Genomic DNA, 16995 nt, shown 5'->3' with positions numbered 1-16995 from the left:
GCTACCTTGAAACCAGCTCCTGGCTGGCTGAACTCTGCACTGACCCAGCACTGACTACCCCTTCAGGAATTAAGACATTTAACAAGCCTTCATAATTCACCTCTATCTCACTGATCTGTCACAGCAGAAGAGTGCACTGCAGAGCCAGCATGCCTCTTCAGAAACATTAAAACTTTTTGCATAAACCAGATGGCACGTGACTAAAGTCTGCCTAGACTGAAGCAGCAGTTGGAGAACTTCTATACTATTAAATAGAAATGCCATCTCTAGTCAGACAGTGCTTGAGTTATAGAATGCCAGAAGCAGAAACAAGGTCAGACAAGTATCCTTGCAGCATCCTTTCACTCTGCCCTGCCCTCTTTGACCACAGTGATCCTTCTGACCTCTGAGTGCTGTGCTACCTGGGCTTTTGATCTGATCTTGCATGTGCTTGATGTTTTAATGTTACATTCAGTTCTTATCCTAATTCAAAATATTTTTCAGCTTGCCTATGATAATTCTGGAACATGGACACCATTTTTCTTGTACTGACTTGGAAGATAATGGGATAATGTTACAGGACAAAAAAACCCCAGAAGTGTTTCTTATCTCCAAATGGAAATGGCCCATTCAATATCACTTTATCCTCAAAAGCTTTAGTATCAATAGCAACCAGACCCCACTCTGCCACAGGGTTACAGAATTGTTTTCCTCATCAACACTTCACACCATCTTACCTTCTCTCCCAGATGGCAGGACAGACAGCTTTCCTTCCCATTGTCAGGTTGATTAGCTGTATCTCTAGAGGTTCCTTGGCACCTTCAGGACAGGCAGGACTTCAGTGCATTCCTCAGTTCAATCAAAAGAGCAGCATCAGTAGCAGCCTTCCAGAGCTGGGCATGCTTTTTCTCTTGGTCAGCTTTTCCCAAATCTCTGCTTCTTATGGACTCACAAGAATCTTCCAGAAGGCTTCTACTTTGATCCAGTTCCACTTTCTTCCACAGTTTCTGCTGTCTCAGAAATAAAAACACAAAACCTGCATTTGTGGCTGTCTGTTGGGCAATTGTGATGGCCTTGAGGGCTCTGGCAAGGTGCTGCAGCCATCCCAGAGGCTGAGGCTGGCAAAGCTTGCATTGCCAGGCAGGGCTCGGGGTCTCCTGCGCAGAATGACCCAGTGGGACCAAGTCTCTGGCTGTATGGAGGAGTGTTTCCACCAGCTTGCAGTGGGATGTTTTCACCACCAGCCCTCAGAAACGCCAGTACCAGTCTCCATGGCTCTGGCCCAGCTGTTTCCCACAAGTGCTAATGCACTTCTCCCGTGGCAGGTCTAACTCAGGGAACATGCACCCCCACACACAGATGATTCAGAAGACATTGTACCCAAAGACCTACTCCTGTCTAATGTCAGGGCTTCTAGAAAGATACTGCCCTACTTTATTTTCCTGGGGAAATCCTCCCATAAATTTCAAGGGGAAAGGCTGTATTTTGATTCCTATTTCCACCTTAGTGCCTTCACGTGGTTCAGAAAGCCTGTTCCAAGCTGTGCTTCTTCATCTGAAGGCTGTAGTTTAACAGCACTCTGGGCATGCTGCCTTCTTAGTTGACACACAGTGCCACCAGCAGCCCTTTCCAGGGAAGTAAAATATCATCTCGATTCATTTTCCCTTTGCCAGGGACATTCAGCCAGAAGGCTGCTAGTGCCATCACACTCATCTCAGGCATTAGTTTGCTTGTTTTTTATTATGAGTTACAGCTATGCTGCTTCTCCCACCCTTCTGGTTTTTTTTTTTTTTTTTTTTTTTTTTTTTTTTTTTTTTGTGTTTTGTTTTGGTTTTTTTTTGTGCAGGAGACATTACTTTTGCACAAGAAACATCATTTGAATGTTAGATCACTGGAGGCTGATCTGCTTTCACACTGAATGACTGCATTCACAGAGCTGCTGGACACACCCAGCCCTGAGCCCTGCTTTAGCTGCACTGCTGCACTCTACTTCAGAGAGGACATTGTTCCTGTCCCTAAAACAATTGTGTTGCTTTGATTAGTAAGAAAAAGTAAGGCTCTAACATGCAAACAAACCTTTTCATCTTGGTGTCTCAGCAGCTCTAACTCCTCCTTACAGACTTGGATGCTCGTCACCTTCACTGATCTGTTGACTGAAGGAACTGGAATGTTTCATCAGTCTGTCCAGACCCATCAGCCACCACAGACCACTGCTTTGCTGGAGAGTCTCCATCCACACTGTTGATCAGAAAAGCCACAGAGAAGTGCAATGAGGTAAAAATCCCAAGGGTTGTGCAAACACTTGAAGTTTTAATATCATCAGGCCCCATGTTATGTGGTCACGGAGAACACTTCATTAGTTCCTCCATATAAAGAATCGTTTACATTTTTAAGATTTTAAGAAACAAAGGTTACTAACCATTACCTGGGTTACTGGGATGTAAAATCCACATGAACACTTCTTCCTGCTTTTCTGGGCTCCACAGCAGTTCGAGGGTGTGACGAGGGGGACAGCTCACACCAGTGCACACACCTGAGGCAGCGGCGAGTGAGGCTCCCCACGACAGGAGGGCCAAACTGGTTTCAGACTTCAGGGTCACTTACAGTTTATGCTTTGGGTTTTATTCAAAACCCAAGGGAGCCAAAATCTCCTACATTTTTTTGACAGCCTATCACTTTTTCTAACTAGATTCATTCTATGTAGAGAGTCCTTTTATATAGTGCCAGCCAAGCTACACAATTTACAGATCCAACACTGCAGGAGTTCAGAGTAGGGTAAGTTAAGTAGTTCAGAGTAGGGTAAGTTGCAGGGTAAGTAAAGTCAACAGCCAGAGGACCAAATACTGGCAACCACTTCTGATGTTTCCTGAAAGCACATATTACCCTGGAAGATAACCACGGACACTTCTCAGAGAATATCAGAATACTTGATGTTCTCATCAAAGTAAGCAGGGTAAGATTATGGAACACAGCAAGACCCAGTATTCTTATGCCTTTCACAGCAATGAGAACAACCAGGAACAGAAACATTGCCTATTTGTTTTCCCATATTTCATTTCACCTATTACAGTTGATGGATCTAAGCACACCAGCAGGGAGCAAACAATACATGCTTTTACAGAAACAAAGTTTGTGTTCAAAAGTGTAGATAATTTCTTCTTCATGTTCTTAAGCTCTCCTTATGACTTTGCCTCCATAAATTCTTGCACAATTTGATATTTTTTAAAGTAAAAGGAAAATTGTGCTTTATATACAGCAAAATCTACCAAGCCCCTTTTGTGTTTTTACAGGCAGTGGTATGTTTTTCTTGCAAGAAGACTCACACATCAAGAGTTAAGCATAAAATTTTACCATCTCTGGCATGGTGTAATAGATCTCAAGTTTCTCGATGTAGTTTTAGAGCAGTAAGTTGCTAAGTTTTGGCTTTAGGGACTGCAGTTTGGAGGCAAATGGTATGGAGGAAGCAGGCAGTTGTGAAGGAGACTGACTGGCAGTAGGAAAGAGAATGCACTGATTCTGGCAAGCCATCAGTGGGGACAGTGTCTTTGGTACTTTGTCCTAAGTGTGCTGTAGGTTCTCCTGGTGCCAGGGTCTCTGGCAATAAAGAAAGATGTCCCCTCCTTCCTATCGATCCCTGTTTCCATACATAAAAGGGTGTTGCCTACATGAATAGTCTGTGATATAACTCCAGGGTTTTGTCAAAAGAGCTTTTTGAAATCTGAATACTCAAAAATGCACTGACTTGATATGGTTGGGAAGCAAGAATCCCATTTGTAAAAAAAGCCCTGTAGATTTCAGCACTTATGTTCACTCTTAGAACTTGTGTCTTTCATGCCCTGATTTAATTACATCCTCCTTTGCTAAAGAATCTTCTCAGGAAAAAATAAAGTTTGATTGAAACATGTTTCTTGGAGGAAACATAAATGAACTGAGATAAGACACAGTAAAAACAATACAAACTAGACCTGGCCTTTCGTTCTACTCTCAACTTCATTTCCTATGAGCATATTAAATCTACCTAATTATATCAGGGCAGGTGATACAAAATTCCAAATATGTCCATGTGGCAGTTCTCAGTGGGAATTTAAGTTTTCATTTCACTGGGAAAAAAACCTGAGTCCCCACAGATGCAACATAAGGTACCTAGATAAAACTCAAACCACATTTAATATTTGTAACATTGAAGTTTCCTAGATTTTGAGATATGGGGGTTTCAATAAAGATAAGAATCCATTTTTACTCTGTAAAAGTATAGTAAAACAAAAAGTTCAAATATTTTATTTACTTCACCTAAAAAACAAGCAACCCATGAGTAAGATATACATAGGTTTCCCAGATTTCTCCCTAATAATTTTTTTTAAGATTTATACAATTTCTACAGAAACATACAGTGTATCAAAATCTGCATAAATCAAATTTATAAAATATGTAGAAATGCATAGTGATTTTATCATCAACTTACAAAGCAAGAATATGGGAATTATTTTTTTCCAAGCCGGCTATAGTAGGAAAAAGTCATTACAGCAACAGCTTCTTATGATCTCATGTTTTGTAAGGTTTCAGTCTAACATACAGATTCATATTCAAATACAGCATCAGCTTTCAATGAATTGCACATAATACCCATTTAAAATGCACACCTGCACAATCTATGTGCCACCATTCTTTCTCTTATGCATAGTTGTATGATTAAATTAATCTACCCAACACACAAATGGAGTCAGTTTTCACACACACAAGGAACAAGTACCAGCACAAAACCTTATTTTCCTTTTTTTTTTTCCAGTTTCTCCCTCCTTTATTTTCTATTTTTCATAGCTCTGAAAGGATAGATGAAAAGTTTAAAGAAACTAAGAGAGATCCCAAACTAATAGATCAGTGCTGACAGCCCTACAAAGATCCAACTCTGTCACCAAATATGATACATAACCCTTGTTAACATCAATGGAAGCTGCATGCAATGCTATTCTAGACTTCAGGGAAGTATTTAGTCATACTTAATTGTGTGACGTGTTATAGAGACAACAGTTATGGAATCAGTACGCTGATGTCAACATTTAAGTTAAAAAATCTGGACAAAAGAAGTTGAGGATAAGTCATTTCCTCTCCACCTCTCTATTTGTTCAGAGTCAATATTTATATTCCTAAGGGAGTTCACATCAACTCCCTTCCAGAACATCTTTATAAACAACTCCTTCACATTCTACTCTGTACATTATAGCACCAAGCAGCTGGTTTTTCGTGTTTGTAATCCCTCTGGAGAGGTTGTGAATGACAGAAATAACAAGAAAATTGGTACAAACAAGTGTGATTTCAGGATTTCCATTTCTCTTTTGGAATCTAAATCTGGCATCCAAACTGGCTGACAGATGTCCTTGTGATGAATTACACAAATGAATTAAGTAGCTGGATTTTTTTTCCTAATTCAAAGTTTTAGTTCACCTCTAAGTGAATTCCATTCAAAATAGCAGTACAAATGAAATATTTGATTCTTTACAAGTTTTACATAATTGTGCAGCTTGTTTGTTGTTGTTGTTGTTTATTTTAATTATTCTTACGTAAGGCATGGTTTAAACAAACAAATTAGTGCTTATAAATTCTTAACTGGATTCGTGAGGGTGCTTACCTCCATCAAATTGTACCACATTAGCACTAAACTCGACTAAAGTCTTCCTTCCACCGTACCAAGCACTCAGTCGAAGCAGAGCAGCCAAACTGGCAACAGAAATTTGTCTTCATTAGCCAAAAAACAGTAATTACATAGGGTGGTACGGTTGGTCCCTACCCCTGGTGACAGCTCAGAGCAACCCACTGTAAATTTCCAACAAATGCTTTCCTTGTCAAAGAGAGAAATGAAAGAGGCACTAAATATGTTGAAATTCATCTTCCAAAAAAGCAGCATGATTGTGAGAGAAGGCCACCCTGGCTAATAACCTGTGGCAGTGCTTAGTAAGATGTAAAATTAAATAAAAATATACAACAGGTTGATAATCACCAAGTTCTATGAAAATCTGATTACTACAACCTTTTCAAGTGTGTGTAAAAAAACTGCCTTCAGACCCCTGAGTGTAATCCCAAAGAAGACGACAACGCTTTTAACTATGTTCCTATGAACCATAGCTAACAGCACATTAATTTACCAACATCTTGAAACAAAAAGATGTAAACATCTACAGAGTTTAAGGTAAAGCAGTTTTGTAAACATTAACTGCGAATGATAATGTTATTATTGTAATAATCACAGTTCCTCTATGTCCTTCATCCAAGCCAGGAGGCTCACAGCTGTACAAAGTTAATAACTGCAGCAGTTTTCAGGCTATTTTCAGTCCTGTACAAATGAATGCGTCAGTAGGTAGGTTTTGTCTGTCTACACACTAAGGATGTTGTTCATTTCCCATTTTTGTGTTGCTTTGCTGGAGTCACACTCTGAAATGAAAACTTGATGGAGGACTTCGGAGCGATCCAAGCACTTCCCTGACGGAATGTGAGTAAATCTGTGCAGATTCTGAAAGACAAAACCACCAGGAAAACGTGTTGGGTTTTTGTGTTGGGTTTATTTCATTTGTTTGGGTTTTTTTTTAAACATTTTCTTTACATCTGCAATATAGTTATTTACAAAACCAGGTTTCAGATCAGTTTTACACTCATTTTACTATTTGTTAAACATAGCATTTTGCAGCCAGCATATTAAATCTTTGGTTCCTGTAGGTCCTCTTGAGATGCCTCCTTGCCTTTCTCTTAGGCAACAAACTGCTAACAAAATGAGCAAAACACTATCTAAAATGCTTTTAGCTTTTTCATCCATCCTGTAACCAAACTAGAAGATTAACTCTTGAGGACAGCTCTATGAGGACTTCACTGGACAGGTCCTCCTCCAGTCAGCCCTCACAGAAAACAAATGCACAACACCAACATTAACACCACAAGGGTAAAAAAAGTATTAACTTGGCTCCCTGTTTGGCTAGCAGAAGAAGGAGTAAAGAGTGTGAGAGTTAAGTCTGGCTTCTGGAGCAGCAGGAGGCTGCCCAAGGAAGTGCAAACCTATTGCACCAGGCATGTTCAGGCTGACTCTCGCACATCTGTCCCCTTCCACATCCACCCTGCTCCCGTCTCCTGTGTTTGGTCTGTGGCTCCTCTCCTGCTTGCTGACCCCGTGTGCCAGAGGCAGCCCCGACTCACTGCCTGGCTGCATCCAGTGTGGAGGGGAAGGGAGCAGAAGCAAGCCCATGGCACTGCAGGGCTGGGGCTCTGCAGCTCTGCCCCGTGCACACACATACCCCTGGCATGGGGACCCTCTCCATCACCCCCACACATGTGTGCACAGCCAAATGTTCGTTCAGATCAATACTTGGCTCCTGCTGTGTGGTCAGATATGGGGGTCGTCTAGTTGGAGAGAAAAATGGATGTCTAAACAAAAGCAACAGGCTGACCACAACCAGCCCTGTTCTCCATGTTTGCTTACGGGCACTGAAGCCCTGCTAATGCTCAGTGCTCAAGCAGCACATGTTACACCCACCAAACTGGCACACTGTTTGTTTCAGAGAAAGCCAACAGACAACCAGAAAAAATCTCCTTGCAGCCTTAATTTACACAAGGCCACAACATTTTTCAGCAGTCCATAAGTGTCTCATTCCTTACACCTTTGCTACTAGAAGAAACACACCCACTGTACTGCACAGCAGTGTGCCCAATTCCCAGTATTTGGTTACACATCCTTGGTGGTCCTTTCATTCTCACCCTCCCTTTTTTTTCCTTCTAGAAGCCAGTCAGTGTTTTGTTCAACAGCCCAGTCTGTGCTTACTGGGCTTCCTCATAACTTGTAATGAGCAAACAATTACACAACTGGTGCTAGTGTAGAGGAAATGGATCTTGCATAAATGAAATTCTTAGAGAGAAGCCAAGTAACATGCTGGGACACACTAGAATAGCTGAAGAGTTAAAAACGGCTACGTATTATTCTGCTGAAATATTAAAGCTGAAGTTGGCACTTACCTGCCACTGCTTATTGATTTTTACATTTCAGGTTTAAAGAAATTTTTCTGTCTATCCAGCACAAGGAAGCTGAGCTGGATGGAAATGGCATTATGGTACCTGATATTTCCTAGCTCTATGCAAACACCAGAAAAAGTGGAGTAGCTTAAAGGATAACAAATAGATTTCACTGCACTCAACTGTGCATCTTTCAGACAAACAATAAAGAGTCCAGATAAGCAGCTCATGAATTAATAAATATGCAATATGCTAGCTCTATAAGCTGAAGTAAAAATGACATTGAATAGTTTCTTAGATGTAGAACAAGTTATATGTTGCTATATCCAAGGATAACGTCACCCCTAGACTATTCAGTCTCATTTTCTTAAGAGACAAGCAGAAATAGAAACGTAGGCATTTTTTAAGCAACACTAACAAAACTTATATGAATAGAGGACTTACAGATGTAATGACTAAATAGACTGTAGCAGCCCTCACATGTATATCAGCCAACATTCCAAGTCCTTATTAAAAATTTATAGATTTTGCAATAGCACTAGAACAGCACCACACCCAGGATTAAGAACAGAGCGTGTTATTGTTACTAGAGAATGGCTAACGAACAGTAAGTGATATACTGAAGAAGACAAAGACAACACAAAAAGACAGAGTAATCTTGCGTTTACCTGCTTCTATGTAGGCTTAAAAATATCTTTTTTTAAGAGAAACACTTCCTTTAGACTGCCCAAAATGAGACCTAATACTGACTCTAGCTTCTAAATGCACTCCAGCATTTAAGCCATCTTCTCACAGCATATATGAAATAAAGAGACCTTCTTGATATAGAGCATAGAAGTAGAGAGGGTGATGGCACTAAGAGCTTGTATAAAGTCTGTCACTAGTAGTGGACATGCTCTTTGCTTCCTCTGAGACACAGGCTAACTCCTAATGTCTCTGTGGCAACAAATGTAGCCTCATGGAGTTCTCCTTAAAGATTTTGCTACAGAACACAGCAACTAGATTCACTAAATGAAAGGATCTTTCACTAGAGGAAGTTTTTCTAGCAACCATGTATTTCTGAGAATGTACCATTAAAAATTTACTAGATTCAGTTAACCTTGTCACAGATCTTTAATTTCAGATATACATAAAACAATTTTTAAAGCTGAAAAAACCAGTATGAAATCTAAAAATTATTTGCATCTGTTGCATACCTTGAAGAATTGCCACTCCTTGAATTCATTCTGATTACAGTGTGTAATCATAATTTTGGATCCATCTGGTCCTTTAGTTAAGCACTGATCATACTGCATGAGTTGATTGGCTTCATTGATTCGGAAAAGCTAACAGAAAAGAAAAAGCCATTTTCATAACAGTTGACTCAATGAGCATTTTATAAACATTGCAAATACAATGAAATTGCAACATTCAAGACATTTTCTGGTTTCATTATGCCTGTCTTTCAGGAGGGTTCTTTATTTTGCATAACACACTTTTATCACAAAATTTTTTTTATCACAATACTAAATTTCATGGTTAACTTTCATGTAGGACTTAGAAAGCCAAGAAACTTAACCAGAAAGATAAAAATGGTAAAGGGATTCCTACTCAGGAGACTTCTAAAAGTGTTTGATTACAAACCTTTGTACGATTTGATGGCCAAACAACCCATTATCTTTATAAAAGCGGGGTAGCAAGTCCTTGATCCTGTACGGTAATTTCATGTGAAGACACTAAAATTTTGGCATTTTACCCATGGAGGAAATCAATCTAATTCATCCAGATACAAAAAGATTATCCTAGCTACTTCTTACAGAATAATTGCTACAGGGTTTTTTGGGTAGCACATGCAGGAAAAGTAGTTTAGGGAAACTTCATTAAGTAACAGAATAAAATAGACATTTCCAGGGGCTACACTAAGAGCTAATCCAGATAGGATTTCTAAAAACATCATCCTAAATGCAATTTTATGATTGCCATGAAAAAAACTGCCTGGTTTAGGTTTACATGGGCTTAAATAAGGACTTTAAATTCTGAAAAATTTTCCAACCAGAAAAGAAGATATAAAGACAGAACAGCATGTCTGTGTGGTAGTGTGGGCAGGTTTGTGAAGACACAGGTCAAACACAATAAAACCTTGGATTGCAACCATCTAATAGTAATTATGTTCTGGCAATTAATTTGTAAATGAAGCAGAGATAAATTTCTGCTCATTTTATTCTCTAATGTGGTGGAAGATGAATTACCACACAGAAGTGTTTTATGCTTAGACCAAAACAACTTTGTTACATACTTGAGCCACAGTAAAGGTTTTTTCCTGAAGGATTAATTATTAAGTAAAGGTAAGTGGTGAATCAGGGGCAATGCTAAGAGATAAAGCAGTGATACTGTTCCTTCTTCATCTACCTGTTTCCCTGAAGAATGGATTATGAATTTGCCTTCAATTTCATACCATTTATGCTTGAAATGGTATTTTCAGACTGCTGTATTTTAGCAATATCAGTATGCTTACAGAAAACCCGAATTCCCACCTTTGTAGCTGGCACCTAGGGGAATTGATGTATAGGCTTAACAGAAAACCTGCCTGTTATCAATCCACAGCAAGCAATTCCCCTTCAGACTTGCCTCCAAGCTCCTTACCTGATTTCCTCCCATTCTGTGGCATGGCCCAAGCTCAACAAAGCCACCATTGGTGTGCCCCATGCTGTCGATGCAGTAAGAGGTTTCAAAGCCTCTAATCTGGAAAACAGGTTTTGCACTCAAGTTAGTCTCAAGGGAAAAATAAGTACTGAGGAGTTCAGAAAATTCTCACTTATCTCTCAAACCAGAAACAGGTATCTGACAGAGATATTAGACAAACCTGTGTATGGAATTTAAGTACTGATGTTAACTGTTCTGGGAGATGGAGCTTCAACCTGCCCACGCTAATTTGCAGGCTCTTCCATGAGTCAGAGTATGCTGATAAAGCCAGAGTTGCAAAGCTCAATTCCTAATTAATAACATCAAAATATAGGACTTCCAAGTATTTTAATTTATTCACTCTCCTATCAGAGCATGTTCCATCTCCCAGGTCTTCATAAATAAGCTCAGGTAAGTAGCTCTCATTTTGTGGATGAAGAGAAACAGGATGCAGAGAAGTTATGCACAGCAGCAATTACCCACAGCCAGACACAGCCCAGTGACCCAGCTGCTCAGATGGACCTTCTGCAGCAGCAATTACACAGACAAAAAAAAAAAGGAAATAAAATTGATGAGGGGCAGGCACAGGCACAGGGATAAAGAACAGAAGTCCTGTCATGAAGCACATCTCAACTGCTGATTATCTCACTCCCTTCTCAGAAGGGCCAACAAGCAGCCTTACAAAGACTTTATGACACAAATAACATTTTTTCCAGACCGATTTTCATTGCCAGAGCCTCTTTGCTCTTTGTAATGGTATAAAAAGTCTGAAGGACTAAGCTTAGACTCTTCCAGGGAATGTTAGGGAAGATGAACCCCATACTTTCATACCCTAGAGTGTGGAAATGCAATCAGTGTGGTGTTACAAATGGGGGAAGGGGGACAGGACTTCTCAGGTGTAGGATAACTAGCAGCCTGTGAAGAAGAGTTGAAGAAAACTTCAGAGAAGTCTCTGAACTTAGAATTTTCCTGTTGCTTCACCAGACCTACTTGCTTTTATCAGGGATGATTTCCTGCAAGGTCGCCAGTATTATTTTATACTTTTCAGATGCTTTCACTTTGGTGAACAGCAATATTTAGTGTACCTTCCAAATCCTTTATGTAGATACCTGAGGAGGTCTAAAGCTCATATGGTAGCTGATGCTTTGTGCTAGCTTTTAGGTAAGAAATCAAGGTGGCATTGTTCATCTGGTCCATCACACAAAAGATTATTTGTACCCCCTTTCACCACACACATGCTCTGTGTCACTAATTCTAGCATTAAGAAATTAGAGATGATGCTTGCTTGGTGATAGGAGACGGCAGAGATCTGTATTTTCTAATGTGCTTTTGAAGTTGCAAAAGCATGTATCATATTCATCATATCTTAGGAAAGAAGGTGCTAAATTTGGTGGGACACAGGAGTTCTCCTCAGCTAGCAAGAAGATTTTCTTAATTTCCCTCAACAGTCTGCAAAAGTGAAATAAATAGGAGAGACAGAGCAAAGATATAATCAATTGCAGAGGGGGAAAAAATCTGAAAGCAGGCAGGAGACTTGCAGTATGTGCTTGCCAAGGTATGGGCTGAATGCCAGAATGAGACAGGCAGAGTTCAGTGAGGAGTCCTGCACCCACCTGTGCTATGCCAACTTTCTCTGCCAACCACTTGAAAGTGCTGCATTTGCAACCACATTCTTAATTTAGTGAAGTCATAATTGTATACACTAATGCTGCAAACAATGGCTACAGAATCATATCAAATTATTACATGCAGCTAAGGGACTAGCTGAGGCTGTAAATGTATGAGTACATCCCAGTCTAGCAAACACAGGCAGAATGAATTCCACCTGGATTTCAGGATCTCTTCTCTAGGCCTTCACACGAAAGACATTTTCACCTAGTAAACTTCACCAATACTTCTATATGCAGTATTCAAATGTCTTCCTTTTGAGAAAACTTAAATTCTAATTACAGAAAAAAAGTGCTTTGGGCAGGGCTAGACATAAATTATCTTTCAAAGACCTGTGGAACTAATTAAAAAATCCCACCTGCAAAAGTAGATACATTTTTTTTCCTGGGTTACATCTTTACAGCTCTCTGGTTAGTATCATATAGCTTAGTACAGAAGTAATCAAATAGCCTGTTCCCATGCCAAGTCACAATTGTTTCCCTTTGAATTCACAGTTTTTTAAAAAAAGCTCCTAAAATACATAGGTGTTACGTGCTGTACCCACCTCTCCCCAGTCCACGTTTTTGGGTGGTAAGGGGTAATATGAAGTTATATCATATGCTATTTCTTCCATAAACCACTTAAAACTTTTGCAGTTGTGATCTTCACGGAATTTTTTCAGCTCAGATATATCTCCATAGGGTAGCGCCTTTGTCTCGGGCCGGCTGGCGTAGAAGTAATCTTTGTATTCATCCCACCACACTTCTACAACTCTGACATAGTTCTGCGAAGAATAAACACACTGCTGTGACCTCGAAGCACACACAAACAGGCCAGAAGCAACTCCTTGTTAATAATAGAAATTTAAGGATTTATCTTCTTAGGAAGTGACAGCAAAGTATTATTATATAGCACTAATAATTTGCCACTATCAGCAGACTATACAAGACACATGAATATTATTTTCAAGTGATAGTTTGGGACTGAAGCCAGCAAATTAAACTGGGCTGCTTAATGAGAGTGCAAAGTCTTTTTCTAAGATTAGATTACAATTTTTTAATGAAGAGACTGATATGCATTCCACTAATGGAAAAAATTCAGTCTTAAATGGGTCAGCTACTTGGAGAAGGGGGAAAATTGGATAGCCCACTTGGTAACAAGCCTCTCCCTCACATCTTTCTTATTCTCTTTGATGGCTCCTATCTCTATATGAGCTGCACACATTCTAGATGCACACCTCACTTTGTCCAATTCTTCTAGTGTTAGTTACATTTGTTAAAACAGTCTTAAAAGGTTTGACTGAAGGCACAAATTATTGTGACTTTAATCCACATCCGGCATAAATTGAACAAAGCTATAAAAAATGACATTTACTGTGAGGATAGGAGGGTGCCTGAAGAGAGGGAAAAGTTATTTCTACATCCTGCCTTGTACAGAGAAGGAACTTAATATTTAAGAACACTCAGCAGTGCTCTTTATATTCAGTAAGCAGGCCAGCAGACTCACGTAAGGTGTCAAGATATGCAATAAATATTTTTGACCAGCTTTTAAGAAGACTGAAATGATTTTTGTCACTTCAGACAAGGCAAACTAGCATCTTGCCTGCACTGAGCAATAGACCTGTCACTTGCTATCCTGCTGCCCATTACTCTGTCCCTAACCCCAGATATGTCTCCCTGGGCTCCCTTGTACTGGTCCTAGTCCTTGTTTCATCAAAATGTTAATCAACTCACATTATTAATACAGGACTTTTTTGGGGAGTGTGGGGATGTGGGGGTGTGTATGCCAGGTTAGTTTTTTACCATTCAGCTAGGCTGGGACGTTGCCTTTGGAACTAACTGTTAGGTTAGCTCAAGCCATACTCTATAACCCTACAGGTACTCATTGTCTAGGAAGATTGCTCTGGGATTGGAATTTACAAAGAGCTGGGTCTTTGGCAGTGGGATTCACTGATGGGCAGAACAGAGCACAAGAGAAAACCTAAACTGGGCAATAGAAAACTTAACAGGAGGGATGTCTCTCTTCCTGCTGGTAGATGAAAACTGATATAAACAGTTTTTCTTGACTGAAATTCTCTCTTCAGATACAGAACTGTTTTCTGGAATTGATGTCTAATTTTAATCTCAGAGCTTGAATAACACTTCTAGAACCTGCAGTGTACCTGAGGAGCTGCCAGCCCTCATGATGTAGGGCAGAGCATACCATACCATCTTCCCAGGTGTCATTTACTGATTCTTAACTAACAAATGCAGACACAAAAGTCTGAGAGATGCTAGATTCCAGAATTCACTAACTTGGCCAAGGATCATACCCATCTTTATCAAGATAAAAGGGGATTTCAAGCCCATGATCTCCAGGAATGTGTAGAGTTGTTCATACACACTTGGGCACAGTGCAGCAAAGGCTGGAGGTGCTGACAATAAGTACTAGGAAGTGCTTTTGTACCTCAAAGATAGTGGGGCAAGGCTCTAGAGCAAGAAGATCGGTTCTAGGATTTTCTACTCTTAATAACAGTGGGATTAACAGAAAGATTACTCTCCTGTGGGGATGACCATCTGATCTTAAGATACTAAATCACTTTGGATGAAGTGCTCTCTAAACTGTTACTGATAATTTAAACACATTTATCTAAAACTGTTCTTATCTGAAATCAAAAACCACCTTCAAGGTTGCTTCAAAACTGTACCTTTAATGTAGGAGAAGACCCAACATAGACAGGGGGTGGATTTCCTTGCCAGCCCTGGAGACGATAGATGTGTCCAACACGAGAACAGGGAACAAACAGCAGCTTTCCCCCACACTGCCAGATCTACAAGTTAAAACAAAGGTATTATTAATATATATGCACAGGAATTTAAGACAGACAAATAGATAATAAATTATGGAAGAAATTCCAGCTACATTTCTTACTATACTATCATATATTCACATATTTTTTGCTCCAGATGTAAGCATAAAGAAAATAGGCCTTTGAAGTGAAAGATTTTCTGCATACTCAGAAAGATATACTTTCAACTCAGCCAGGAAGTTACTCAACTAAAGCAATTTTTAAAAAGCTTTTAAAAAAAGTTGGGCATCTTATTCCATCACTGTTTTAGAACAGTAATGAACGAGTGCACAAAATCAGGAACTGGGTAATTTTTATTATGACAGTATTATTGCTATTTTGATTTTATTCAAGTAATTCACATGCCATCACTAAGATGGGTTTTGGTTAGATGTCCGTTCATATTTAAGTTTTTCTTACTAAAGATTAGTCAGAGATAAGGATGTGTTAGGTAACCCATTGCTCCAAGAAGAAACAGATATTTGACTGTAGTAGCTGAAAATAAAAAAAATGAGCAAAATATATTACCATTCTGAAATTCCCTCACTCACACATATCTTTGGATAATTCCTTAATGGGAGAGAAGAAACAGATATTTGACTGTAGTAGCTGAAAATAAAAAAAATGAGCAAAATATATTACCATTCTGAAATTCCCTCACACACATATCTTTGGATAATTCCTTAGTGGGGAAAAGAAAATATACTTAAATTGGAATTTAGTTGCTCATAGTTTGGAGAAGTTTAATTGTAGCACCAAATCCTAATTCAAGCTAACTTTGTCAATGTTTCAAATTTGTCTAAATTTCAGAATAAAATATGATTTACCAGTATTAGAAAAGATGAGCAGAGTATCTTACTTTCTTCATTGCATCATGATATTAATTTTCTTAAGTTTCATCAAAAAAGCTCCTGAGGTAAGCAAGGCCATTAATGTTATTTGCTATCTAGAAGTCAGCACTCAAGGCTGATAAATGTTTAGTTCTTCTGAAGATTGGTTGTGATCTACATGAAACCACTTTGGAGGTGTCTACACAATGAGCATTTCAATTACAGAACTACTGTAAGTAATTTCAGTCATGATTTTGATCTAAGCAAGATGGAGAATTATATGGATAAAGACCCCGTGTGCATAACATCCTCAATAAATACCTTTTGCATATGGATTTACAGCTGAAGAAGTGCACTCAGAGCTTTTCTCTAACTCATGAAGAGCTTTCCACTGTTATTAAGAGTAAAGAACTCAGAGTAAAAGTAACTAGGGGAGCTTTGAATGTACTTTTTGTAAAATTCAGCTACGATTTCACAGATTGCTGTTGAGGATATGAGACATCTTCACTTTGGTCTGTTAACTGGGACTGATTCCTGCTGTCTGCACTTGTGTCATTACAAATACTGAAGCTACAAGAAGCTAATGACGATCATCGTGCGTTTCCTGCAAACTGAAGAGCATGCATATGCCTAGGAGTGAAAGTAAAACCCTTCCCAGTGATTATGAATTATGCAGTCAGTATTTCAATTATGAAGACTTCTCTTGTGAAGAAGTTCTTGAAATACTGAAAAGCATATGAAGTAATTTTTCACTCACAAAAATGGCAGGCAGGAAGCAGATTACTTTTTGTTGCACCATTATATACTTTCCAAGCGCACATGCATAAGCTGAGGACTATGAGGACTACTTATTCTCTATCATTGCTTTCATTAGAAACAACATTTTTCTATACTCATTATGAGAACAGTCAGTTTCCTCACATCCAATTTGCCAGTTTCGTAATGGATATTTGGGCAGTTGGGGGTGCAATCCCAAAGTGTTTACAAAATCTAGGTTACGCATCATTTGGATTTCAGCACGAAGCCACCTCTCTGAACACTTCTGTCCCAAAGTCGACAAGG

General features: G+C 39.2%; 1 protein-coding gene across 2 annotated transcripts in view; it reads right to left on the bottom strand.

Annotated features, from left to right (window-relative positions):
* Window positions 1-4241: 4241 nt before the first annotated feature.
* The window catches only part of GALNT7 (polypeptide N-acetylgalactosaminyltransferase 7), a 70724-nt gene continuing 57970 nt past the window's right edge, over window positions 4242-16995 (bottom strand). For both annotated transcript variants that reach the window (XM_041480146.1, XM_041480145.1), the window contains exons 8-12: window positions 14963-15085; window positions 12842-13060; window positions 10591-10689; window positions 9165-9293; window positions 4242-6484 (exon numbers count right to left, since the gene is read on the bottom strand). In XM_041480146.1, the coding sequence (XP_041336080.1) occupies window positions 6347-6484; window positions 9165-9293; window positions 10591-10689; window positions 12842-13060; window positions 14963-15085 (708 nt within the window). In that variant the 3' untranslated portion in view covers window positions 4242-6346. The remainder of the gene's footprint in view (window positions 6485-9164; window positions 9294-10590; window positions 10690-12841; window positions 13061-14962; window positions 15086-16995) is intronic.

The sequence above is a fragment of the Pyrgilauda ruficollis genome, unplaced genomic scaffold (genome assembly GCF_017590135.1).
Source record: "Pyrgilauda ruficollis isolate IOZ18807 unplaced genomic scaffold, ASM1759013v1 scaffold5, whole genome shotgun sequence".
Classification (NCBI taxonomy): Eukaryota; Metazoa; Chordata; class Aves; order Passeriformes; family Passeridae; genus Pyrgilauda; species Pyrgilauda ruficollis.
Note: the sequence above shows the minus strand (reverse complement) of the source record. Positions and strands in the feature narration are given on the sequence as shown.